This window comes from Hirundo rustica, chromosome 8 (genome assembly GCF_015227805.2).
Source record: "Hirundo rustica isolate bHirRus1 chromosome 8, bHirRus1.pri.v3, whole genome shotgun sequence".
Lineage (NCBI taxonomy): Eukaryota > Metazoa > Chordata > Aves > Passeriformes > Hirundinidae > Hirundo > Hirundo rustica.
This window is the reverse complement of record NC_053457.1, coordinates 21,369,035-21,396,908: the sequence shown is the minus strand read 5'-3', so window position 1 is coordinate 21,396,908 and position 27,874 is coordinate 21,369,035. Positions and strand designations below refer to the sequence as shown.

General features: G+C 36.0%; 1 protein-coding gene across 3 annotated transcripts in view; it reads left to right on the top strand.

The window, feature by feature from the left end:
- ADGRA1 (adhesion G protein-coupled receptor A1) overlaps positions 1–27,874 on the top strand; it is a 255,015-nt gene that overhangs the window by 203,944 nt on the left and 23,197 nt on the right. For 2 of the 3 annotated variants that reach the window (XM_040071081.1, XM_040071080.2), the window contains 5 exons: positions 1,622–1,829; positions 2,756–2,964; positions 11,173–11,300; positions 12,210–12,333; positions 18,482–18,627. In XM_040071081.1, the coding sequence (XP_039927015.1) occupies positions 1,622–1,829; positions 2,756–2,964; positions 11,173–11,300; positions 12,210–12,333; positions 18,482–18,627 (815 nt within the window). Of the gene's footprint in view, positions 1–1,337; positions 1,368–1,621; positions 1,830–2,755; positions 2,965–11,172; positions 11,301–12,209; positions 12,334–18,481; positions 18,628–27,874 lie in introns of those variants that run through there. The other variant, XM_058421513.1, reaches the window with a different exon arrangement.

Sequence of the window (27,874 nt, the reverse complement as noted above, 5' to 3'; positions counted from 1 at the left end):
GTGATCTAGGGTTTGATAAATAACACTTTTAAAAAACTCTGTGATAGTACTTTTGATAGTACTTTTAAGGCCAAAATGGTATCATCAGAGGTTCAGCATATGCAGATACTTGGGATATCACAGAGTGAAAAATGTCTTTGTCAGAAGCATGAGATAAAGCCAATTATAACAGCTTTAGTGAATTAGACAGTGGGAACAATCTCAGGATGAGTGCTTGATGTTTAGCTCAGCTAATACCAATTAAAGCCTTCATAATAATTTAAAATTCTAATGTACAAATGTTCTGTTGCTATTTGCTCTTTTTTTCCTGTGCGCTTTTAATGAGCAGCCTCGCCTAAATTGAATACTTACTTTAAAAAGGATGGTTTTGCCTTTTTATTGTTAAAATCCAAAAACCTTCCTAAAATATACAGGGTATAAGGAAAATGGTGTACAGAAGTTTTTTATCTCTTTATTTAAGCATCCAAATGACATCACAGACTACTCACGCCTTTCTTCCATATTTATTGTGTGGTCACCAGATGCTTCTCATACTCATTTTAGTTTGCTGATCTCTGTTACACCTTTTATCTCTCACGTGTATTTCTCCTAGCACATGGCTGTATATTAATGTCATGTTTGTTTATATGGTTGTGAAGATCATTGTTTTACTGCTGAAATAGGTAGTGCACATGTGCTATGAGCAAACTGTGGTAATCTATGTAAATGATGTGCACAGAGCCACTCTGCCCTTGGGGGAAATGCAAATTAGAACATTTTGTAGTTTGTTTGTTTTTAAATACATACACTTTTCACATCAAGGCTCAGGACAGACTCCCTGTTTATTTTCTCATTGCTCATCATTTGTTATTCCTTGTAAATATCTCAGTCTTTAATGATTAGTTTTCTACCTTGGCAGGAAAGAAATGCTTGATGAGTGAAGTCCTCAGAATACAATGTTTGGTGTATTTTATAACTCTGCTGTAAGGGATTTATCTGCTTGTAAAGGGTATAGAACACACGACTCAAAGCCATTATAGCGATCTGACAGTCTTCATTCATTTTCTCCCAGTGTTGTCTTGTTTTCTTCTTTTACATTAGTGTTTGTAATATTTTTTAATCCTGCAAGACTAAAACTTAGTTAACTGATTTTCCTTATTCGAAGCAAGAAAAACATATTCCTAAACTGTGCTGTTTACTGCACTTGCAGTTCTCTGCAGATGTAATTTGTTTTAATAATAAAATTATTTTTGTATTCTTTAAGTACCCTTTCAGAGAAATGTATTAATGTAAGTTGTCTGATTCTATTTTAAGTGAAGGAGAAAACCTGGTAGAGGTTGTCTCTTTAAATCAGATCTGCAGTGTTGATGGACCCTCTAGCAGGCACGGTAAGAACCATTCTCACCTCTGCAGCAGGGAGCTTGACCATATAGACTCTCACATTCAATCAAAACGTTTTCCCTTTTAATATGCACTGTACCGATCCTATTCCCATGGTTACAGCCCGTGCTTCTTTGGTTGCTTCCAGTCTGTTGGAAAAGGAAGGCAGCATACATTTCTTGTACAGGAGTTTAAAACATCATGAAAGCAACCCTGTTGTGATTTGCATTTTAAATGTTTCTCTTTTTTTCTCATTGTACAGAATGCTGTAGCAGTAGCTTCAGTTCATTTGCCACAGCCTGTCTTCTCTCAGTCTTCAGCCTGGCAATCTGTTGATAACTCCACTTGCAAGCTACAGTTTATTGTCTTTCGGAATGGAAAACTCTTTCCTAGCACAGGAAACTCATCAAATCTCGCAGATGATGGGAGACGTAGGACGGTTGCTACACCAGCTGTTTTTGCTAAAATAGGTGAGAAGCTGTTATGCATTATTTTCTTTAATCTAAAAGCTACTTGTACTTGCTTGTGTAGAGAATAGAGGGGTAGGGTATGCAGTGTGCTGAGAGGCTGGAAACAGTCTCTGTCCTTAGTACTATGTTTGCAATTGTTCCTATCTGCACGATTTTATTCAGATTGTCCTGCAAATAAAGAAATGCCCTTGCTCTTCGATTAGAATGCAAATTCTGGGCTACTGTTTGTGGACTGTATTGTTACAGATGCTTGCTTCTTAAAGCTATCGGATGGAACCTTGTTTTACTCTTTACAATTGCAATGTTAATGTCCTAGACACTAGTAAAAATAAGGCTTTTGGAGTGGGAGTAGTGCCCTGTTGCATGTATCAATACTCAGCAGGATACTTGCTGATACGATGGATGCAAAGCAGGTGTTGTAACAGACTTTTGTCTAAATAACATACATTATATGTGCTAGTGAGTCATTATTTTGATTAATTATTCACCCATGCAATTTTACTAATTTTGTCCGATACTCGATAGTGCTTTCATTTCTATTAACATTTTTAAATGTTTGAATGTGACTTTCAAAGTGCAGAATTGTCTCAGCTGTTAATCATGCCGTGAAACTGAGCCATTTCTGCAGTTACATGGGCAATAGTGTAATACTGGTCGTAACTGAAGAATCTGAAACAATAAAAAAGGTCTCTTTTGTGAGGAATGATTAGATCATTTTGGCACAATATGCGATTGAAATGTTCAGATTTATTTCTGCCATTGCACACTTCTCCGATGTGAGCACTACCTTTGATTTTGGTCATTAAGATTTTATGTCCGGTGGCTTTTTTTCCCTCATAGTTTAGTGTATCCGATTTCTTTACAGAGCATTCGTCACTAAAGCGTTTTCCACTCCGTCTCTCTGATTCAGTTTGTTCCTTTTGCAGATGGGTGCAGTTTTGGAAACCTCACCAGCCCTCTTACTATAGGATTGAGGCACTTTGCACGGGGTATAGACCCCATTGCAGCCTTCTGGGATTTTGACCTTCTAGATGGACATGGAGGCTGGTGGGGAGAAGGGTGCCACATAATTAGTTCTACAGGCAATATTACCACCATTCAGAGTACACACTTCAGTAACTTTGCAGTGCTAATGGTAAGTATATGACTTAGCAAATATACCTATATTTTTCTCTCCCTCTCTTTTGCCATACATTTATGTTCTTTTTATGGGCATCTGTTTCATTCTGACTTGTCAGTAGCTGACCTTCTGGGTTTTTATAATGTTTAGTGTAAAACAGTCTAAAAGAAAGTAAGTTACTTAACTGCTAGTAAGTGAATGGACCTGGTGGTCAGTTTTAATATCCTGAGACAGGCCTAATCAGAAATGACATTAACTTCAGTCTTATAAAGTTACATCAAGGAATGATTAGTACATCATGGTTATAAATTATAGGACAGGGTTTAAAAATGTATACTCCTGTGTGCTTTTACATCAGCACATCTCAGAGGCTGGTCTGCTTTTGTTCCTGCCCTGCACTGTGTTGATCATACTAATTAGTTGCAGGCATACCGCAATGTTGAATCATTTAATAAATGGAGAGGAATAACATCTCCTGCTCTTTTAAGTATGGACAGAGCTGTCCTTGTTGATTCTGTAGGAGTTTTGCTTTGTACGCCAGTGCCGGTAGCCTACTTATGAAATTGCTGTTTGTGAAGGAAAATATTCCTGTGCAGTGCTAACACATCAGCTGCTGTGCTCTGCTCTCAGTCACACTTACAGTTCCCATTGCAGTTATTTAACTAACCTGCTTAACAGAAAGTTATCTTCATGAAAGCAAAAATATTATGCATACAATAATGAACTGTTATTATTCAGGGACTAAAGGAAAGTGAACAGGAAACTGAAAGGTTTCTAAGCTTTAGAAAATGTTTGCACCCTTAAAAATATTTATTATAAACCAGTTGTAAAAAGATTAGACCTGTGTCCTATTAATACTAGATTGCTCTTGAATGCTGATGCGATTGCACTGTAGATGCTGCTTGTGTACATTACAGAAATGTTTATAGTTGAGTAAATAATGTATTGTGTGTATGTGTAAGGGACAGCAAACACAGGCGACAGGAATTGCGAGGACGTGTGCAGAGAATACCAATCTGCTGCTGTCAGATGGAGCCCAGATGGCAGCCAATCATAGCACAAAGCTGTGGTGCCCACGAGTTAAATGCAGATATTATCGTCCACTTCGTAAGAACTGATTTCCCTGACACTTAGTTGAACGTATTTTCACCAATTATAGAATTGTTCAGAATTTAAGAGCTGTTCCTCAGATTTGATGACATCAAATACACCTCATTTTCTACAGCTTCTGTGAGTTCCCTTTCCCTCCAGCCTCTTGTTTCCTAGAATGTGAATCATAATTTTGATTTGAGGATGTTTTTCTAAATTAATTAAAGAAAGCACCTGTTGACTTTGCAGGTGCCACACCCAAAATGGCTTCCTCCTTCTTCAACTGCTTGAGTTCAGCCTGTTGTTTTTAAACTTAAAGTAGTTACTAAATGTTAATTAACTGTTTGCAAGCAACCAATTCCATCATTTCTTTTTGTTTGGAAAGTTGAATACTGGCACAAGGGCTGCAGATTGATTTTTGGTTTATCTCTGGTAAGAGGTAGGAGATGGGGTTTTCTACACCTGTGAAGGCGACTGAGGCACTTTTTGCTGGAGCTTTTGTATCTGTTGTGCAATTCTGCTCTAGGCCTTGTGTTTGTTTGGTTATGAGAATTTGACTTTGCTTTATTTCATGTGTGCATCTTCCAATTTTATCTGTGCAAGACAAGAAAGTAGAATCTTAGACTCACCCTTGCTTTGCCATTCCCGTGGTAGCAAACAATGGGATATGTTTCTTAGCTCACGTTTCACACTAACTTTTAAGGAAAAGGACGACAAGTAATTTTAAAATATACAGATGTGCACATACACAAATTCATTTTCCAACCATTATCTTTCTCAGATAATGGAAAATTTTTGTAGCTTCATTCTGTCCAAACATTTTCATTCAAGTATTATTTCTTAATCACTATATTGTGACGTAAAGTCAAGGATTATTTTATTTGATAAAAGCTATGCTTTTCTGGGCAGTCCATTTCTCATACAAGAAATGGCAAATACTTCATTGTTCTGCATCGTTATTATTTTATAAAATGAACTGTATAAAGTGCCTCTGTGCATCTTAACAATTCATATCTAAATGCATAATATATTTTAAAATACAGAAAAACCATCAGCAAATTCAAAATACCTGGCATATGGTGTGTAGCTAATGAAATTAGCTACAATATCATGATACATGTCATTAATCTGTAATTCTCTAATCTGTTAAACAACAAAAATTTGTAGTTGACTATTATGGTTTGGGGCAATTGCAGAAAACTGAGGTAGTATTTGTAAACTAAAAAACAGCACTAAAGCTTTACAGTACCATCAGAATCGTGTACATCCTGCTGTAAATTAAGTGGAAACAGAGGCCTCAGTCAATCCGACTGTCCATTTTATAGTTAATACAGCACATATTCTGATTTGCCACATTTTTAAATAGTAAGACAAAGTTTCCTAAGGTGCTTTCATAGAAGTTGGTTATGTCTATATAACTTAAAAGGGTTAAAGTTGAGGTTTTCTAGAGTACTTTTTTTAGAAAAGCAGCAATCAAGGATTTATCAACTATGATTGATAATTAATAAGCATGAGCATACTTCAAGTGAGAGGAGTCATGTAGAGCCATTTGATTTCTCTCTGTGACAGTTGTTTGAGTGATGTCAGTGAGAGAGAAAGTATAGTTTGGAGGTTGGGTTGGAAAGGAGGTACAAGCTCCTTCCCTCACGTGGTCTCACACTTTCACTTTGCTCTGGGTTGGGCTGGCAAATAAAAGTAAAATGATACAGTCAGACATAATAGAGCATTGTTTTTCTGGTCATGTTTTGAGCGCTATGTCCTGGAGATGAGAGTAAAATACTGTGAACTACTTTGCACATTATATTCCTGCCTTTTATTTCATGTACTGTGTGTTTAGACCAGCTCTCTATTTTGTCTTTTCTTCTGTTATCTATAGGAGGAAGAGAGTTGGTTACATTCTAGTTTCTTTTGGAGGTGTCCAAAGCCCTCTAGGGTCCTGAACTCTGCAATATGACTTTCTATTTTAGAGTAAAATCATTAATTTATATACTTTGAAGCTTTGTTATATCTAATGATAGGTATTTGCTTCTTAAATACTGTGTATTTATGCTCTTGTGTGAACAGAGCTGTATATCAGATTTTAATTTTTCAGGATGACATATGTGTATGTTATGGCCAATCCAGAGACCTCTATATCTGAGTAATAACTCTTCAGGAGATGACAAAAATATCCAGTAGCAACAATGCATTTCAAAATTTCCTGAATATCTTTTGGCATACATTGTCCTCCGTTCTTCCTTTCATTTTTCTTAGAACACAATAGGAATTCAATAGTGATGGATATTACTGTAATTGTATACAGCATTTCCTTTCCCCCCCTTAGACTGCTTTGTCAATAGTAATTTCCTCAAATCTGCTAAATAAACACAAATAAAATTCTTAAATCTAAGTATGATACTTCCCAATTAATGTAAAATGGATTAATAAATATTCTTAGCACTTCTAATTGTAATCCTAAAAGTAGGTTAAATCAACATAAAATCATAAGCAACTCCTTTCCTGTTTTGTCACAATTTGTCGTATTATTCCAGCCAGCATAGGTGTGTGGTTTGTTGGATTTTTGGGTTTGGTTTATGTGCGTAAGGAATAATCATTTTCAAAAGTAGCAAACATTCAGCAGATGCATATATGAGATAATTAAGGCTGAGGAGACTGAGCTGACACAGCCAGAGCATATTTGAAACTGTTCTGGAAGCAAACCTTGGAAAACCACGTGAATGAAAAACTGAGAAGAGGTAGGATACTCAGAATGGCTCACAGTAAGAGTTAGGGCATTCTTCTCTTGTGGCTTCGCAAGCATTCTCCCAATCTTTGAAGTCTTTCCAATAGCGTACAAAAAGAGCTACTTTTTCAACATTTTCATTGTTACTGGAGACGGTTTTGGAATTTCTTAAGCCTGTTCATAAAGTTCAGTTCTGAAAACAGAACTCCAAACTTCCATCTTTCAGGTCGTCTCCAGATTAAGCAGCCTGTCTAAGCCTTTGAGAAATTAATTCATGAGTCAGGAAGTGTTACAGAGATGTCATTTAGAAGGTTGGCATAATTACAGTATTTGACATCTTCCCCATGGAGAACACAGGGTTTTCTCATAACAGGCTGTGGAAACATTGTTCTGTACTTTGAAAAATCAGACTGCTTATAAGAAGAGGTCCAAGAATGAACATTTCAAGTCTTTTTCAAGTTTAAACTCCTACAGGTTAGACCTTAGCAGAGTTTATGTCCCAAAGATTGAAAGTGATCCAGAAAATTTACCTGCTATGTATAAAATTAACATTTTTGTAGTGGGAACTGCAAAATTCCCTGGAATTAGATTCCTCTGCACTTGTGTAGATGTTTCCCAGTGTGAAGAGCGTGCAAGGAGGCACATGCTCTTCACTCCAGTCCTCAGCTGGCATGTACTGCTCACTGCTCATGTGATGCTCATTCTCATCAGAGAATGCTTAGCCCATATGGAGAGTATTGAGTCCAGCCCCCAGAAAAGGATGCTTTTTAAAGAATATTCCTGACTGTCATTCTTTTGCACAAAAAATTGGAATTAGAGTACTCTTAAGAGCAAGATATGCTTTTTATTTCTTTTTCCTTCCACGTACATTTTATTAAATTGCATTTAATAATATGTATTATTTGCTCTGTAAAAAGCATAAACTGGCTTGGTACTGGGCTCAGAAATCCAGCTTGTCTCCTCCAAAAGGCAATGATTTTATCACAAATCAGGTCTCTGGCTCAAGCTCTTTCTGTTTGTTTTCCTTTCTGTTGGCTTAATGGATCTTGCATTCATTGTGGTACAACTTCAGCCAGCAGGTAAATGGATTCAGATTGTAAAGCTCAGTAAAATATGCCAACTCTTGGAAGATAGATGGAAATTAAAGGCCTAGAATCCAGGCCTTGGGACATTTTATTTTCTTGGTGGCTTCTACTGGGCTTCTTTCAATTCAGCAATTTCATTCTTGTGCTGAAGTGCCCAAAACTGGACACAGTAGTTGAAATTTGGGCTCATAAGTGGTGAATAGAAGGGAATAATCATTTCCTTCCCTCTGCGCTGTGTGGTCTTGGAAATGTGGCCCAATATGGGATTCACCTCATGTGCCACAAGTGTTCACCACTGTCTTGGTTTGTTTCACACCATCTTAAAAGCTTGAATGAATGACAGTTTCTCATTAGACAGCCGCTAACAGGCCTTGTAGTTGTAGACACCAGTTTGTAATGGTCAAAGTCTTGAAAGTATTCATTTTCCTGGGATAATTCCTGTGATTTTTCAATATCATCATGATTTGAATCTCCTCTAGGAAATAAAATCAAACTTAACTTTTTAAAATGTAACATACAATACTGCTTTGCATACAGCATTTAAAAAATGCTTCTTTTCTGCATGTTGTCTTCCTCAGAAGATTACTCAAGGGAAGTTGATAGATCAATAAGATTTAATTATCATCAGAGAGCCGACAAGATACATCTGTTTTATACCTATAATGAAATCAGTTTTCAATATACAAAACTTTTAAAAAGGATATTCTACTTTAGCATTAATGCATTTTCTTACTTAAAATTTTACAATTTATTTACTGTAAAAGGTTAAATAAGAGATAAAACTTATATTTAAAAATGGAATTAGCTGTAAGATGTTGATTGTTCTTCATTCTTCTGCAGGCAGAAGAATTCCTCTAGGACACATGGCATTTGCTTTTATACTGATGATCAAACATAGGGAGAGGTTGAACCTTGCATTTACACTATTAAAACTACTTCTTTTGTACATAGTGATGGTACTCAAGTAAAATTGCTTTCTTTTTTTTTTTTTCTGCATAAATGTGTAGCTTCACTGTGCTTCCTTTTTCACAGCTTTAACTTTTCACAGTGTTATCCAACTTGCTTATTTCTTTAAACAACTGTAGTGCTACTACTGTGTAGTAGAATATACTACTGTGTTACTACTGTAACACATTTCTGAATGCAGAGAAATTAAATGTGTACCTAAAATTATGCCAAAGTGTACTATTAGTATATGAAAATATAATTACGTCAGGAAGAGCTAGAAGTAATTGCTTTAACATTTTCAGCAGAGTATTTCTGTTTAAACTGTCCAGTTTGCATTACTACTCATAATTTGAGCTAAAATTGTACTGAACATTCCTGGTGCATGCTCATTCATCTACCTTGAGAGACTTACTCTGTAAAAGAATTAATGGTGAGATGATGCAAATAAAAACATGGGAGAAAAAGCTGATCAGGGTGAAAAGGGTGTTTGAGTGGACATTCAGAGACAGTTCTGAACCAACAGACTCTTAAAGAATTATTTGATAGTTATGAAGTCATGGTATCAGTGTTTTTTATTCATGCAAACTGAAAGAGAACAAAGAGGGGGCAGCCTTAAGAGCCCAGGTCCGTCATATTGAAGTCTTGCACATCAAAAGACAGAATTCTATTCCTCCTCTTTTCCATTTGTGATTGAGGGAAGAGTAGCAAGAACTGACACCTCTAGATGAGACAGGATAAACTGAGTTCCTCCATGAGAAGTGACTCCACCTCTCAACCTGGGTCTTGGTGAACTGGGCGGGGCAGAGAGAAGACTTGTGTGAGGGACAGGTTTAACATGCAAGCTGAGGAAGTACCTGAAGAGAAATGGGATGTGATAACATATAGTTGGCATTTTGTTCATAAGTTATTTTTTTCATTTTGATGGTCCTTTTTATATATGTTGTGAGCTGTTCTATTTAGAACTGACATTCATATGCACTTGGAGAAACTGGTATAATCAATCTTACAAACTTTAAAGCTAATAATGAAGGAAAATATTAACTACTAGGGCATCAGTGGAGGATCATTTTAGAAGGTAAACTAAATTCTCCCAATTTAGTAATTGCATATACTCATGAACATTATCTGCTTGTACGTGGACAAGTTCATATTCATAAATAATGGTGCTAGAAATCAGCTCTCTGCATGCAAATGCAATTAAACAGAGGTATTAGCATTACAGTCCCAGTTTCCTAAGGGGAGAGTTCACCTCTGGAGAATAATGCATTGAATCTTCTTCTAAGGGAACCTAAAGCTGCCAAATAAGAAAAAAGTCTTTTAAATGTTTGCCAATATTTAAATGTTAGAGTTTGCTGGATTGTCATATTCGGTGCTATTTCAGATTTTAGCTTTTGCTGCTGGGATATGTATTCATTTCTATGTGCAGAGTTAGTCTCACTGCACAGGGGGACTGGCATGTAGATGACACTGTGTTTGCACTCAGGTGATAGGTTTTGTGTATAATTTTTAGTGTGCAGAAATGTAGTGCCACAAGTAAATGTGGCTTAATGCATTACATGGAATGTAATGTTTGCTTTAATTCAGATAGTCTGAAGACATTCTGGTTTATATAATGGGCTCCTTTTGCTTCCCATCCATCACACCTCCCAATTTAGCCCTCCTAAATGTGTAATTTAGAATGGGAATTTGATAAGGTTAATTTTTCAAAGATATCGATAGTTCTTCACTATGTTTTTCGTGAAGAATTGTGTCACTAGGCACTAACCTGTCCAAAAGGAGCACATGGATCTTTACTCTGCTGTTAATATAACTGTCCAAGTTACTTTTGAATTACTGTAGGGAGTAGAGTATTTCCAGCTAAGTGTGAAGGTCACTGGGTTACAGGAGTTTTTATCAACTGGTAATTATATTTGAGTCAGTCAATAATTTGGGTGTATTCTCATGGTTTTTTGTTATTTTTTTCTTTGAGTGGCTCTTCTGCAGCCATATATATGCAATTTAGAGGTCTTTGTGCTGATTTGAAACTTTCTGCTTAATATCTTAGTAGAATACACTTATAAAGTTTCATGTTATCAGAAGGACCAGATATTGCTAATGCAGGGAACATGTAATAGTCTGTGTATTTTTTCAGACCTTTTTTTTCAAAATTAAGATACATCTGCTTGCACAAAAAGGTTAGTTTCCGTCTAGCAAACTGTATGCAGATGAGGAAGGAGCAGTCTGTTATTGCAAATTCATGAACTTTATCTACATTAAAAGTTTATCTTCTTTTTTTTCCTGCCCTTGAAAGGGAACAGCTAGAAATGACAGGACATATTGGAATGAAGTCTCAGTTTCACACATGCCTAACAATGTTAAATCATTTTGCTCTTTCCATAGGATTTTAAGACAGTGCTGTCTTTCCCCCAGTACCCAGGGGAGTTTCTGCACCCTGTGGTTTATGCATGTACTGCAGTTATGTTGTTGTGCCTGTTTGCTTCCATTATCACCTACATTGTCCATCACAGGTAAGAATTCCATTTTGAGCATGTATTAAATGGTGAGCATGACACTGAGGCACTTGAATTTTTATAAAGATAACGATAAATTAAATTATTTGAATTACTGTTAGGTAATAACAGCAGCAATGTGATGTACACCAGAGAAATCAAAACAAAGCTTGTCAGTCTTTCTTAAGCTGTTCCTGGGTTTTTCTGACACATATATTTAAATTTTCTGCACACTTTCCTAAGATTTCTAATTCAACAATTGAATATAAAACTGTGAACACAATCAAATTGCTTTCTGGCAAATTCCAGTCGAGTAACTTTGGTCAGTTACACTTGCCATATTGGCTTTTGAGACCAAGTTTAGTTGTAGGACTGGTAACTATCACTGGATAAAAGAAACTTTCTTAGTCTTCTAAATTCTGTGTTTAGAAAACTTGTGTTTTCTTTGATATGAAAAATTTATATAAATGCCATTTTAACTACATACTTTTGGTTAAAGACCATTAGCAATTTAAAAGAGTAGGAATGTATTGTAGTGTAGAAACTGCTAAATATTAATTACGTGAAGTTAGTGCAATGTCTTCTGATCTTCCGCTTCCATTTAATCCTTTAGAGATGTCTTGTTAAAGGTCTGCATATGTGAAGCTATGCAATAAGCTTTTTGCTTTTAGTACTCTATTTTAAATGCTTGATTTGGTGGAGGAAACTAAAGCAGTAGACTTTTATGATTTTTACCATTTATTTTACCTTTTTATCATTTATTTCAATGCTGTATAGGTCAGACTCTGTCCTATGGATAGATTGTTACCTAGGTATTCAAGAATCTGAGAATTTTATTCTATCAAATTCCTTGTTTTTTTCCCAAGTAGTAATTTTCATAATAAATATGTTGGGGTTTTAGTTTTAAAATGTGTTTTTTTCCGACAGCACAATCCGAATAAGCAGAAAAGGATGGCACATGCTTCTCAACTTTTGTTTCCATACTGCTCTCACATTTGCTGTTTTTGCTGGCGGAATCAATCGCATTAAATATCCAATTATATGTCAAGCTGTAAGTATCTGTTTTTGTAATTCTTACTAACAGAATTGAAACTTGCAAATGAGTTTTTAACATAATATTGGCAGTTATCCTTCTTTTCTTCTATTGTTCCTGGATCCTAAGTTTTAAAAAATAAACTATTTTATAAGCATATCTTTTAGAGGCCAGCACTGGGAATGTTCAGTGTTTGGTTGTCACAGGAGTTTCTCTAAGAAGGTGATCAATGCATTAACTTCCATGAGGCTCAGATTGCCTCATTCTTGTTGGGTTTCTTTTGAGGAAAAGCCTTGAAAATCTTTATATTTCTCTGCTGTACAGGACAGTTGAAAACTATGAATCCGGAATACTTCTGTCCTTGCTGTACTTTGGAATGAATGTGTGTGACTAAAGTTACTGCCTCACTTTTGTAACACATACGCTGTTTGCCTGAGGGTGGCCCTGGCTTCACTGGGGGATCTCTAAGGAGACACAGCAGGCCAGCATACTTGTGATTTAGGAACCTTTGGTTGCACTGCTGGACTGTTTCACATCTCCTGCCACAGCATTTTGGGGGCAATAGTGTGGTGAGCTGCACAGACAGGGCTGGATTCAGCTGCTCTGAAGTATTAAGGCTGAGTCTGTTCAAAAAGAGTAATTTCAGTCATCTTCTGTAATGTCTGATGGAAGCTTGTTGCAATTTGTTTGCCTTGAATATTTCTTCCTCTCAGACTTTGTAGAAGTGCACCAGGCCTCATGAATGTTTTTGGTATTTTCCTGTAGTAAAGCACTTTGGCCAATGTTCTCCTGGATTTTTTGCCTGTCACTAACCCAGTTCTGATTTGCTTGAATGGGTGTGAATAGCAAGAGTCAGGAGGCAACAGCAGAGTCACTGCAAAGCTTGCATAATTAGTGTAAGAGTTATCACTCTAGTATTCAGTGAAGTGCTTTGGAAGCCTTTTGTGGATCCTTGTGCATGACCATCAGTAAACAGCACGTGTGGGTCTGTAAGCACTGTGAAGCTCTACGTGTGAAGTCTACCTAAGTGTATTGCATGATACTCATTTAAATAGCACAGTTGTCCACTCGATTATTTTGAGAGAAATATCTCACAATATCTAGTGTATTGTGTCATAATTAATTTGTAAGTTCTAGCAAATTGAAATATCACTTCCCATTGTCCTTGTCTGCAGTTTGCAAGTGATAGTAGCAGATTAGTTTGTAGGGCAGCCATGGCCATGTAATTACATGGTCACAAATGACCATCTGTTGTTTCAGTCGTTGTCTGATTATTTACTTTGCAGCTTGCATGGTAGCAACGTGGTATTAACAGCTATAATGAAAAATTGATTGAGATAAATGTGTTATTAATAGCCTTCTATAAGTAGTACATAAACTACAGGGGTATCTTAATAAAGTGCATTATCAGTGGCATCTGTCTCTTGCTGTGGGATAGGACCAGAGCCTGAGCTGCTGAGAAATGTGCACACTTAGAGAAATTGAATTGAACCATCCCTATATGTCTGCTACCCACTTTCATAAGGTCATTTATTTACCTGATAATATGCTACATCAACAGACAATATCTCCAGTAGTTACAATATAGGAAAGATACAAGTGACACAAGACAAAGACTATCCTCTATTTCCTGATGTAATTAGACAGTGCTAGTGGATGAAATAGTCCAAACAATCTGAGACAAGGCTCCAATAGCTGGTAATAGAGTCTGAAAAGCTGTTAATTTTGAGAACATCGTACCCAGCCACAGATCCTTTCTTGCTTCCTGACAGCAAGGTTTTCAAAATTCTGAGTCCCAGTGCCTGTGTCCTGTGATAACCCTGAGACGATTACTCTGTGATTTAGTATCCAATGTGCCAAAGCCCTGATATTGGGGCTTACAATATATTTGTGAAAATGTTACTGCTTCAAACAACGCTAAAATATTTGTTATACCACAAGTGTAATACCATCAGTTGCCATTCCACTGGTATCCTTCATTCTGCTAAAATTCAGAGCACAGTGCTTGTGCTAAGTTTGCTGAAATTCAACCTGCAGCCATGCAATTTTCACTTTTTATTTCCCAAGTGCATAGGGAAAGATTCCAAGTGCAAGTATTTTTTTGTCCTAATCACTGAAATGTTGTATAAAAGCCAGTCAACCACCACCTTTCCTATTGTAATTATCCCTAAAACTTCCACAAAAAATTCAGCATACTTATCAATGTGAAATAATAGGCTAAGTAAACTTTTATTCAAATTTAGCCAAAAAGTGTGGTTCTAAATTAGCTTCATTTGGATCACCTTCTGTCTCTAAATGAGTAGTTACAGCTTCGTTTTAAACATCAGGAATTAATGCTATGGAAATGGGCCCATATTCTGTGATAGCTGGAAGAACCTTCAAATCCCCTTCAAGGCGAAACAGTGACACCAAAAAAAAGTCTTTTCAGAAATGCTCAGACATTTATTTTTATGTGTAATCTAAATATCTAAAATTCCCTTTTAAACCTGCATATCTGTTTCAGAGAGGATTTTGTATAGACCTTTCACTTGCGTGTGTGCTCTGCAGTCTTTAAGATTTACAAAAACCCCTGATGTTAGAGTGCTGGTCTAGAAGAGTTGATTGCATCTTCGCACATTTCCTGAGTGAATGAATCGACAGATTCTTTAGATTACCCTTGAATCTTATTCTGGGTGTCACTGAATGTTGGCTGTTACAGAATCCAGACTCTTGAGTTTACCGGCGAAATCTTTCATGCAAGTCAGAGGTTGTCTTTGGAGCAGCAGGGATAAATCAGAGGCAGTACACTGCCAGAGAGGTGCTTGGAGCCAGCCAGTGAGCCCTTCCATCTCCCAGTTAGGGCCTCAGATTAGTTTGCTGCAAAAGGCAGAAGGAAGCTCACTCCTTTCATGTAAAGAATGAGAGAGGAGGAGACACAACTGCAGCTGGAACACTCCCCATGTGTGGGAGGCACCAATTCTGTACTCTCAAAGATTTCTGTTTTGTGGCTCCTACTTTAGAGGAAAGCATGATAGCCATGAGATTATGGATGCTAGGGGATGAAATCATCAGTTAAACGTGTTGAAGCATGAAGAGTGGACTCGTGGACACAAGATTCAGGAGGCAGAAAGGTTATGGAGAGAGACAGAATTTATTTTTTATTTCATGATCACTCCAATCACATCTCCAAAAACCTCTACATGGTTTATGAAATACAAGCTTCCATGTACACTTTGGCAAGGCTAAGATCTCCCTTCTCCCTGATGAATGTTATATGTGAAGCAGCTTGTGAATTTGTTTCTGTAAGGCAGTAAATCTTCAGCAAGAGAGGCAAAGCCCATTCCACACTAGCCAGCAGCCTACAAGTTCAACTCAGGAAGTTCAACTTCTTGCTCTAAATTTTCTACCTGTGAAGGGAGCATGGGGTTTTGCTAATGCTAAATGTTTAAAGATCACATATTTAAATATAGAAATATTCACGTCCGGTGGTGTTACAGACTGCAGAGAAATTCCTGAATACCTTTATGTCACAGAAAAGATTCATTTTCATTGCAGGATTAATAGTTTAATCAAAATGTCCATGCATATCTGTGTCCTTCTTTAAATAGAACTGAATTAAGAACTGAATACAATCTTATCTGAAATATGATTACAATTAGAAAAAAAAAGAAATTAAATTAAAAATTTGGGGAAAACAAAGAAAATTGTGTGTAACTTAAAGCTGATCAAGAAACCTTTTTGTACCAAAATGCTTTGCATAAATGTGTATTCTGGTCATTACCATGGTAACTACATCATGTGGAACTTAACTTATCTCTAGGGTACTGAAATTTATTGAAGGAGCACAAACAGCATCTTCTTACTGAAGGAAAGTATAATCTATTCAAAAGGCTAGTGCTTATTCCCAAAGATAAGAGTTCTAAGAACACAGGATATGTAAAAATTTAGGTACAATGCTGTTCTCAATGCATATATCCTGGCAGTTTTTTCTGTACCATTTGGTCTGTGAGTGGAAAACTTTCTTAAAAATAGAGGTCATCGCTTTGTTATTTCCAATCATAATCTTTTATTCTGTGTGGAAAACTCAACACTTTCCATACAATTTTATGTGAAATACAAAATTTCTGCTAATAGTGAAAATAGTTTTAATTTATCTCTTTGGTATTTAATTTTTATATAGTTTTTGGCCTCTGAAGCTTTACAGAGGTAGAAATCCTTTAACAAGATACACACAGGTAAATTTGTACCCTGGACCTTTCATACGTAGCCTCAAGTTTGTATTTGCTAAGAGAGTCAAGAAAGTTTACTGAACAAAGCCACCTTGGTCTTTCTGTGGAGCCTCTTCCTTCCGTCCCGTGTCAGGAGCTGCTATCTCATGTATTTCTACCGTAGGAGTTGGGGGTTTGGGTTTTTTACGTTTGTTTTGTTTTGTTGGGTTTTTTTGAGTGAGAGATGGGGATCATTAAAGAGTTAGTACAGAGGATTTTTGCCTCCGTGTTTGTTTGATTTCTCTACATATCAGAAATAACTCAGGTGCTGAAATGTGAGTACACTGTGAAAACAGCAGCGTGATGGAGGTGTGGCATAGCCGTGATGTTTTCAGTCAGTTCAGTTGCCTCCTTGAAAGTTCAACAAAATTGTTTTGTTGTACTTATTTTTAGGTCTTACATTCGTTTAAGTGTCTGATGATTTCTGGCTATATGATCATACATTTTCAAAATTTCACATGTAGGTGCCTTTTGACATGGAATTAATTTCAACTGTTCCTATTATTGCACATACTTGTGTGGAAAACAGAATATATAGCAGCAGGGCTGTGCTGAAATGAGAAAAAGGTTAGGATCTAAATATCTAGATTTTTTCCAGTTCTTTCTCATTATTTCTGCCTCCTTTTTCTTCCCCCTTTCTCACCCTCCTTCCTCCCCCACCCTGCTCAAGGCATCCCTACAGAAACTCTGCAAGCTGCCTGTGAACCAGGTCCAGTCCCTGAACTGGCAGAGTCTGCCAGCTCATAGTACACATTTGTCTCATTCTCTTATTTCTGCTTCTTTTACCTCAAGCAACAGCAGTGATGAAGGCTTTATCCTCCCTTGTCCAGTGTGACAGACAAGTACCAGAGAAGAGAGGGTTTTCTGTGGATATTTGCTGCTATCTTCAAGTTTTGAGCTATAATACTAAATATAAACAAAATGCATTGGATTTTTTTTTTCTTTACTCGTGAATTATTTTGTTTTAAGTGGAACAAAAATGAACACTGGTTCAAATAAATCCTTATAATAGATTTGTGTTAGCTTTATTCAGCAATTCTCTGTATTCCTTAAACATTTATGTTCTTTCCAATTATAGCAATATTATACTTGTCACTGCAAAATGTCAGGTTATTGCTTCAAAGGTAACCTCATTTTATATAATCAGATGCAGACTTAGCTGATGTAATAAAGCACTGGAGATTGGATAAAATTCCAATTACAGCTTCCATAGTAATGAATAACAATTACTAACATAACAAAGATGTTAGCATTTTAGAGGTGTTTGTACTTTGTTTTCCTTTCGATGATAAACACACCAGTTTCTTGCAGACAAAGTGATAATAACACTATTAGAGTTTATAATTGTTTTAAGGGGGTATGCCAAGAGCTGTCATTTATTTTTAAAATTCTATGGTCAAGTTTATAATTTTCTTAAAATAAGTCTGAAAATAATCAGGATTTATCAGTGCCATGGCAATGGATGCCATTGCCAGAAGTCTACCTTGCCTGTGTATAGCAGAGAGGGAACTACAGCAGAATATTCGTGAAAAGTTAAAGGAAATAGCATAATAGCTAGCAAAAATGCTGGCCTCTCATTCAATTTTAAATTGCATTCTCATGATAGGCTAACAAGGAGTGCAACACAAACTAAGAGTCACATGACTTTAAATCCAGGTGTAAAATGTTTTCATTAATCAGATTCTTAGAAAACAAATGTTTTTATGTCTCCGTTTCGTAACATAGCTTCTTGTACTACAGATAATAAATGCTATCTGGGGTAGATTAAATAATTGGTTTTAAGTGCAACTGTTAGATGCATTTATAAATTCAGTTTTAAAAAGTCTGTTGGTTTGTGCCCTTATGAAGTAAGATTCTTGTAAAAATCTGTTTTACCCAATCCATTTATTGGATTGTTTAATTGTTCACTCTTTTTTTAGGTTGGCATAGTACTGCATTATTCTACTCTCTCTACGATGCTATGGATCGGAGTAACTGCCAGGAATATTTATAAGCAAGTCACAAAGAAACCTCAGCCATGCCAAAACAGTGACCAGCCTTCTTATCCAAAGCAGCCTCTACTCAGGTATGGAATATTAGTTACACTATTTTTTTAATGTCTTCCGAGAACATACAAACAAACTCTACTCTTATTTCTATATTCTTTACTTTTTATAGACTATAAATAGCATCCATAAAGTATTGAGCCACTTAGGTGTGTAGAAAAATCTGAGTATTTATTGTATGCTGATAGTTTACTCAGGAGATGGAAATATGCAAAGCTGGTATTGGCTAAGTTCAGATACCTTTATCTGAACAGGACGAGTTGAAATGTTTCTCTTGGTTTCTTATGGAGAGAAATAGTCTCACCAAACCAGAAACCGGCTTGGTTCCGAGCTTTATTTAATCATCAGAAACCGTGCTGTGATGACCCTTTATCTTTTCTGCCATACTCCTTGCCCACACTTGTATTGAAAGCCTAATGACCTGTGAGGAACCTTCCCCATTCCCCATCAGAGCTGTAATGCTATTACAGCAGCGACTGGAAGTCTGCACTCCCTATCAGCTCTCGCTGGAGCAGACTCACAAATGTGTCTCTGATGGCATTGCAGGTGTAAGACAGTAGGAGTTCTTGCCAGATGCCTCTGAGATGCTGAAACTCCAAGCCAAAATAGTCAGTCTGCACAAGGAAAAAAAAAAAAAAAAAAAAAAAAAAAAAAAGCCTAGCAAAACCTTACCACAAAAACAGGATTTCCAGCCAAAGGCATGAGAAGATTAATTCATCTGTTTTGAGCTTAGCTATCAAAAAATTACGTTTTAGCCAAAGTTATATATATTGTCCCTATACAGATTTTGGAGGGAGACAGAGAAAGAACTTCCAGAGAACAATTCCTCCTATCCGTCTTGGATATTTGTGTGAGGACAAGATGAATTGCCTTATGGAGATTCCTTTCTTTTCCTCCAGGTCATGGACAAATCTGAATGGTCAATTTAGCCTAAAGACCTCCGTTTTACAGTGGAGGTCAGGGAATATGAATTCTACTTTTTATGTCTTTTCTGTGAAAAATCCACAGGGTATTCTTTTAAACAGATATAGATTATTTTATTTTAAACACAAAATTCTTAGCAACTAGCATTTATAGATTACTGTGTGATGTTGCCACAACTTGTTAAGTCTGTAGGAAGATAAATTGAGGTTTTCCATCTGATTCTGCAGTGTCAAATTTTTACTAACATGATTTTGGTTAGAGAACTAGCTAGTTTTCTTCTTTTTAAAGCACTGTTTCTAGAGATGAAATTGATTAAAGTTAATATAAAATGTGTATTGTGGTGAGAAGGAGTGCCATATTGATACTTAGCTTTGTTAGCTGTAAGCAAGAGGATAGTCTTTCACTGAGAGTGCCTGACTTTGCTAATCCATGATTTACCATACCATTCTTCAGAGATGGGAATTTCACTCCTTCAGTTACCAGCTCATGGCAAAATGAATAATTGCCAATTTTCAGATGTTGCAGTGTGACTATTAAGGTAGAAAATTGTTACAAGTTACATAGACCCAACATAGTATATGTTCTTCAAATTCAAATCTTGTTTGAGTTGGAAAACAATCGACAGTCAGGTTACAGGAAAGATTACTCTAATTAGAATCTTTGTTGTACCAGTCATGTTGAGGTTCCCAGACAGTGAAAATAAATAGTAGCTATTTTAAGTTCAGCAATAGAAATGATAAATCACCTTCCAGCTGTAAGAGAACATGGGTATAATTGTTTAATAGCTAAGTAAAATTATTCTAAGCTATTTTTCTTACACAGAGCACCATGTATCTTAGAGACACAGGCCCTGAAATGTCTAATACAATTTCGCAATGGTTAGCACTAGATTCAAAGTAGTAAGGATCAGTTTCACTTCATGTAGAAAACAGGCATATTATATGTAAAATTAAGAATCACTTTAAGCAAGAAAATGCCAAACTCATAATTAGTAGTTGTTCATTCTTTTAGAATGATAATTTTTGGGGTCATTTTACCTTTCCTGATTTTAATAAAATTAAAGTCTGAATTATTCTTTGTCATAATATTTCCATAAAATCCATTTAGGATGCTTGCATTTCAACATAGTTGTTTATAAGAAGTGTTTTAACTAGTCAGTGTTCTTGTGTCTGTAAGCCAGTGCCAGCCTTTATACATATTGTTCCTCAGGTACCTAAGGGAGAACATCTGAGTTTGGGTGAGGGGACGTTAATTTGTCTCCATTTGACATCAGTAGATAGCTAAATAGTATAAATTTTATTGAAATGGGGAGGGAGCTAGGCTTTTTTATATGTCAGGAATATAGGAAGCAAATGATACAGTCTATGAGACACTTTTAAACGAGACGTAGTTTTTCGATGAACCTTCTCTATAGACTTTGTTTTGTTGAATACAAATACATGAATATATTTGGCAAGAACTCTGTGCTTGGCTGTTGTCCTTCAGTCTTTTTTGGGAATGGTTGTATTTGATAGACGGTGTCTCCAGTTCACATGGGAGTGTTTTTGTATTCCTTATATATGCACTTGCTGTATGCGACATAAGGGTATCTTTTGTGAGTCAGCAAGTAGGATCTAATGCCAAAAATCAGTACATAAATCTATCACGTGGAATTTACCAAGAAAGCATAAAAATTTTATCACCACATTTGTTTCACAAATTGAGATACGAAATTTGTTTCAAAGCTTTGTCCATTCCAAAAAATATCTGAAATAGTGAAAATAAATACCATAATATCTAAAAGAAGACCTTACCTGTTAATAGGAAAGGATGTAGGCTTGTAAGAGTTGCTTCGGTTTCTCTGCTTGCTGTTTGCATATTCATTTGCAGAAACAAGACAAATGAGGTGCCCTTGATCTTTTTCTCCTACTTTTCTTTGAGCTAAAGCAATAAGTACCCTATTATATAAAGCTGTGGTTGTTTTTAAGTTTTCTCTCTTCTAGATAGAGTGATCAAATTTGAAATATTTTTGCGGTCTAATTTTACTTCATGGCAATATGATTTTAAAGATTGCCTCTTTTTATATGTTAATCATGTATTATGAGCTACATTGTGTACACTGTACATTATAGAGTATATATATTTTATTATATATATTATTCATGAAATATATATTATCTGTTAATTACAGAGTTAAACCCATGAGGGCCTATCACTTTGATGACTGGAACCAACTGTAACAATTTTGGCATTTTTCTCTAAATGTGCCTGGATGCTAATGAGGTGGATCAAATTAATGCATCATTGAGTTTTGTGTGTTGAAATTCTGAACCTTAGCACTTCAACAGATAATGAAATTACTTTCTGTAAAATATACTCTCTGGTATTCTTAACAGAAATAAATAATTCTATCTGTTCATCCTCTGTGGACCTTTGTTAAACCTGGCAGAGTTTAGCTTCTGACTCATCTGAAGGCAGATTTTGCCAGCAAAGGCAAAGGGGCATGCAAGATTCAGCTATTACTGCAATGTACAAAACTTCTTATCAGCCCAAGCTGAGGCAAAGGTAGTGTTAGTTTTTGTGCCTGCTCTCTGCATGCATTTTTCATGTGATGCTCTGCGCGCATACGGATTAGACAGAAGTACAGACCAGCAGAAAATACTTCTGAAAGGTATTCTGTTAAAATAATTTCTTTCTAGAGTGACACAAAAAACCCCAGATTATTTTCATTTTTAATAAGATAACTAGTGAGCACAATTGAATTCTAAACATTTAAAATAAAAAATAAATAAGCTGCCAGCTGGGCCATAGATTGGTGATAAGGAGACAGATAATTAAGTTTTATCTCAAGGTTAGGAACAAATATATCTCATAGTGTTCTCCCACCTCTTTTAGTCAATGAATGTCTTGCAAGATAACTAATATGGCAGTCTTCAGATTACAGAGTCCAATATCCCATATCTGTCATGAAAAAATATCAGTGTGCATAAATAAGGTTGCAGAAGCAGCAGCAAAATGGATAACAGTTGATGCCACAGTCTCTGTTGAACTTCATCTTATTTTTATGTAACATATTTTGATAAGATTTTTTGAATGTTCTTTCGAAAATTGTGGGGCTGTTAGGAAACGTACCTCACGCAGTGCTTTAGAAAAATTGTATATCTAACTGTAGTAGCAATTGCAGAATGGATTGTGCCCTTTCCTTTGTATTCAAAGTAGCAGCCTTAGTACTATGGCTAAAAAATCATAACTGAGGCAAATTACAACAGTTTTCAGCAGCACACACAGAGTTGCTACAGTCAATACCACTGGCTTCAATTCCCTTCTCTTTATTATTTCTTCTCTTACTTTATTATTCAACCTTAAATAATTTTAAGAGCTAAGAATAATTTTTAGAATGAGAAAGCTGATTGCCTATTTCACATATTTTGAAGTGTCTTAACTGTCCTTCACACCTGCACACAGAGCAGACCTGGAAGTACAGTAGCTGAGAACGAGAGTAGTTTGGTCAAACTCTACTATCTGCTAATGGATGTTTCCATGCAGATGTGTGTATGGGTGTCTGCTCTTCTGCATGAGGTTGTCTATGGGCAAGTTTCTGTACATCATACATACGCTTCAGAGTACCGAGCAACATCTTGAAAGCAGCAGTGAAAGGGGACTTCCTAGTGAGCTGTGTTTGTGGTGTAGAGGTGACTAACAACCTACACCCTGAGCTCCTGCAAGACATGGTAGTGCTGCACTTGCACCCTCCGCCTCTCCTTGGGAATGTGGCAGCAGCTCTTCACGTTCATTCCCAAGCTCATTATTTCTCTCAGCTGCCTAAACATGAATCAGTAGCACCCAGCTAAACAGTAGCTAAGTATCTTTGAGACACTGAATTATGCTAAATCCTTTCACTGCAGAAAGGAGAAACCACACTAAACTTTCAAATACAAGAAAATCCTCTCCTTCTGTTATTGCCGACTAGTCCTGTGATGAGGCTCTTGTCTTACAGTGAGGGGATTTTACAGACTTGCATGATACCACAGGGGTCATGGCATCCACTTAGTGCTTTGTTCACTGTGTTAACCCTGCTTGTCTCAGGATGAACATTCAGCTGCTTGATCTGAATTATGATAAGCTGGAAACCAACACATGGGCGCAAATGGATCTATTGCTGCGCTTGCCTAACTGCTGGTCCTGAAAGAGCCTGGCAGGAAATGTTGTGACTTCCAGCACAAATGGATTATATAGAAATTTTTACTGGATAAGTTACAAGAAAGGCTGTGTCTTGAATATGAGTTGCACACAGCAATGTTCATTATGTCATTAGAAATTGTCATGTGATATTTTTGCACCATAATGGAGATACTGAAAATATTCCAGTTATAAAGACCAAAGACTTCTTATGTTTAGTTTTTAAAGAATGATTATGTCCAGAAAAAAACCCTAGAATAAAAGAAGGTGATGCTTTCTAATATTCCTGAGGCTGAGAGGGTCTTCAGAAATTGATCTTTGTTAATGCCCCCTATCATTTATAAAAAGTTGGCTATAATTTATTGCAGCATGATAGCAGTGTAATGGGGGATCAACATTTAACTATGATAAGAAATACTTTATTAAACATCAAGTCTGGCAAATATGCTATTTTTTTGTCCATGCCCTGTGCTGAATCTTCAGACTGAATCATGTGAAGCAACTTAATTTATATTCTGACAGACAGAGACATTACTTGTCCCCTTGACACCAGCAGCTCTGAAATGCAGTTAAGTTCTTGTGCATCTTTCATTAATGCTGGCTCTCATGAATTCATGTCTTCGAGTATGAAGCAGTGATTGAGAGAGAGGGAGAGAGAAAGTCAGATGAAAAGTATAGGTTGTTTTCTTCTTCGTGATATGCTCTTAAATATTGACTCATCGAGTTCTGATCCATGAAAGCCCATCCTTTCTTCCCACAGAGAACATATCAGACTTCCCCTATGAAGTATAAATTTAAACCTGATTATCCCAAGGGATGATCTGTCTTTTTCTTAAAAATTCTCTATGGGTTGAGTATGTTGAATTACATGGGAAGTGCCCCAGGGCAGAATTCTCAGGAGCCTTGAGGAGATCTCTGTAGCTCACACTTTACTATTAGCATAGACCCAATTGTGTCATTGCAGAGTAAGTGAAAATTATGTCTCCTTGCAAGTAAGGTTTTCACCAGCTGGATGAGCCATGGTATGGTGAGCCAACAGTCTCTCTGAAAATCTGCTCCAGGAAGTTTGCTATAGTTTAAGTACTTGATTGTATCCTTTGCTTAGAGGACAGAATATTTTGATATGGGCAGGGTCAGTCATCGGAAAGTTTATCTCATGTTTCTGATATTATAATCAATATTTCTTATTTTAGATATGGGAAGTCAAGACTAGAAATGTATATTATTAGATAATTTTAAAATTGTGCTGTATATTTTTCAGTCCTCATGTGTTCTCAAGGCTGATTATCACATTCATACTGTAAGTCCCCAAAAAGAACAAACAAAACACCTGTTTTTATCAAATGCTTGGGTTGGGAGGGACCTTAAAGATAATCTAGTGATATTTCTTAAATATTGTCTGCAAAACATTATTCCCACATTTCTTGTTTCAATATTTGCCATATTTCCCAGGAAGGAGACAGGCCATATTGCTGAAATAGCTTTTCTAAATGTTTTGCATTTGATAAAAATTGAATGTAAGAAAGTCATGTTTCCCTTCCAGCTATTGTGTTCATTTTATTCACCAAAGTAAGGCTTATATTCACAACATCAAAATAAGTTATTGTATTGTTATATTGGATATTAAAATAATCTAAGGATAACAGCCTTTTCAAAGTTGTAGTTTGATTTAATTATAGAGCTAATATTTTGAACAATTCTCCATTGCTTCTGAAGACAATTTTAATGGCTGTCATTCAAAGATGACACAACACAATTAATACAACAGTACCAACAGAAGTGCTGATCACTGTAGACAGATTCTGCTCTGTATTATCAGCCCAGTAACTTAGGCAAGCCCTCAAATAAAACAACAAAAAACCCAAACCAAACAAACAAAATCAACCAAAAACCCCCCTCAAACAGAAATAATTAAAATCCTGGAAGGAACCTGAGCCAGAACAAACAGAACAGTTCTGCCCCTTGAGGTATAAAAGCTAGAGATAATGAAAAAGAAAAGCTTAAAAACAAAACAGGAAGTTTAAGTCTGTATATCACAAATTAAAGAGAGAGACAGGATTGCAGAACCCAAAGGTACTTGGAATTTGGTTTGATACTTCAAGAACATGGTGATATTATGTGCTGTTTAACATGATCACTCTTAAATGCTGATATATGTTCAGATGGAGGCAAGGATGTAACTGAAAGGTCTGCAGTGGAAAAAGGTATAAAATTGTGATAAGGGAAACATTTTCATTAATTCTTTTTACTGAATTTCAACTTGAAGCTAATTTTATTTCCATCAGATGGAGATAAAATTATCTTTGGTCAAAGGCAACGTTTAATTTTAAATTATTTCTGCACAAGAAAATTTCCAGTAAAATGAAAATATTAAAATATCATGGAGGTCCACAGTAGCAATATTACATTAGCAGTATTGTCACTGGTAACCTGAGAAAGTCATTGCACTTTGCATAGGCCACGTAAGTAAATATTCATTGCTGACAGCATTGGATTGCCAGGGTATGGTGTCATAGCATAGAGGTATTTTCCTGCCAACTCTTAATCTAACAGAAGAAGTGATTAGAACTTTTCTTCTCCACCTTCAATGGGAGCTAATAGATGAAAGGAAATGGGTTATAATTATTGCAAAAGAAATGTATTTCAGCTTACTACTTATAAACAAGATATTAAACAGCATAGCAAATCACTTAGATCCATACAACTGAAACTCTCTCCAATGCTACAGCTATTGACAAAGAGCCAAAAAAAGAAAATTACCACACCTGAGTGACACATGGGCATTTAATGAGGAAATGAAGGGCTTGAAATAAAAATTTTAACTACACGAGTTATGGCATTTGCAAGCTTTCAAAACTGTGAGCTTCCTGAAAACTTAAAATGAATTTTATGATATTTTCAGCTTTGAAAGTCTTGAGCTGCAACATGTTGATCTGGAGAACGGTACATTAGATGGAATTTTCAGCTGCTTTTATCCTGAGTTCACATCTAGGTATTTCCTGGAAATTCAGAATTCTTGTCACACTATCCCTTGCCTCAGTCGCTTGTAGCATTTGAGCTACTCATATACATAATTGTAGAGGGTAAGTTAGAGGGTGGGTAAGCTTGATAAAATGCTCCATGCTTTGATATGCTGCTCCAGGCAAAATGTAAAATGCTGATGGGAAATTTTGCAAGTTCGAGGATTTTTAGAAGATAATAAATTCAGACTCCAATTGGGGTTTTGTAGAAAAACTTTATCAGATTTGAAAGAACTAAATATTTTCTCAGATGATTCTCTAGTATCACATAGATTAAACTTGATTATGCAAAAATGCTCTAAAGACAAATGCATAAGATCTTTTCAAGTGTGCTTATTGTAATTGTATGGACAAAGAACTGAGCATTCCCATCTGCATGAAATTATATTCACCACACTTACAGAAAAGAATATCTGACTTTTAATGGTAGATAATTGTACTCATTAATTAGTGAGAAAAATTAGTCACATTAGATAAAAAATTCTTACAAAAATTATTCTGTGAGAAAGAACTTAAATTTTGTTACAGGACACCTGTCTTAAGCAGGCATCTGTATACATCCAGATGTGTACAGATCTGTCATGAAAACCCTGATGTTGCAAGAAAATGAAGTCATGAAGATTTATGAAGTATCTTGTGCAGACTGATAAACTGCAATATCACAGAACTGAGAACACTGCAGGCAGCCAGCTAGTGTAATATAGGATTGGGCAATAGTTTGATAATAACTGCAGTACAGTACAATCACTGTGTATTTAAATTATAGCACACATATAGACATATAGTAGGTGTTGCATTTACTAATACATTGCCATTGCTTGGCTAAAAAATATTATTAGATTGCAAGAGTAATTGATAAAGAAAAAAAGTACATGGCTTATCTTAAAATAAACTAGCAATAAAATGCAAATATATGTATTTTACAAAGATATGTATATATATTAGCAGCGATAGTTTTAAATACTTAACTTTAATGTTTCAGAATATTTTCTTTGTTAATGAATGGCAAAATTCAAGGAAATTAAATTATATTCCTTGGACAAACAAAATTGGTGAAATCCACAGATATGCATATTACATTAAACATGTTTTGAGCATATTTATGTGTAACTGTTGCAAATTCCATTTCAGACCTGCGTTATTCTATGCATACTTCCTGTCAAAT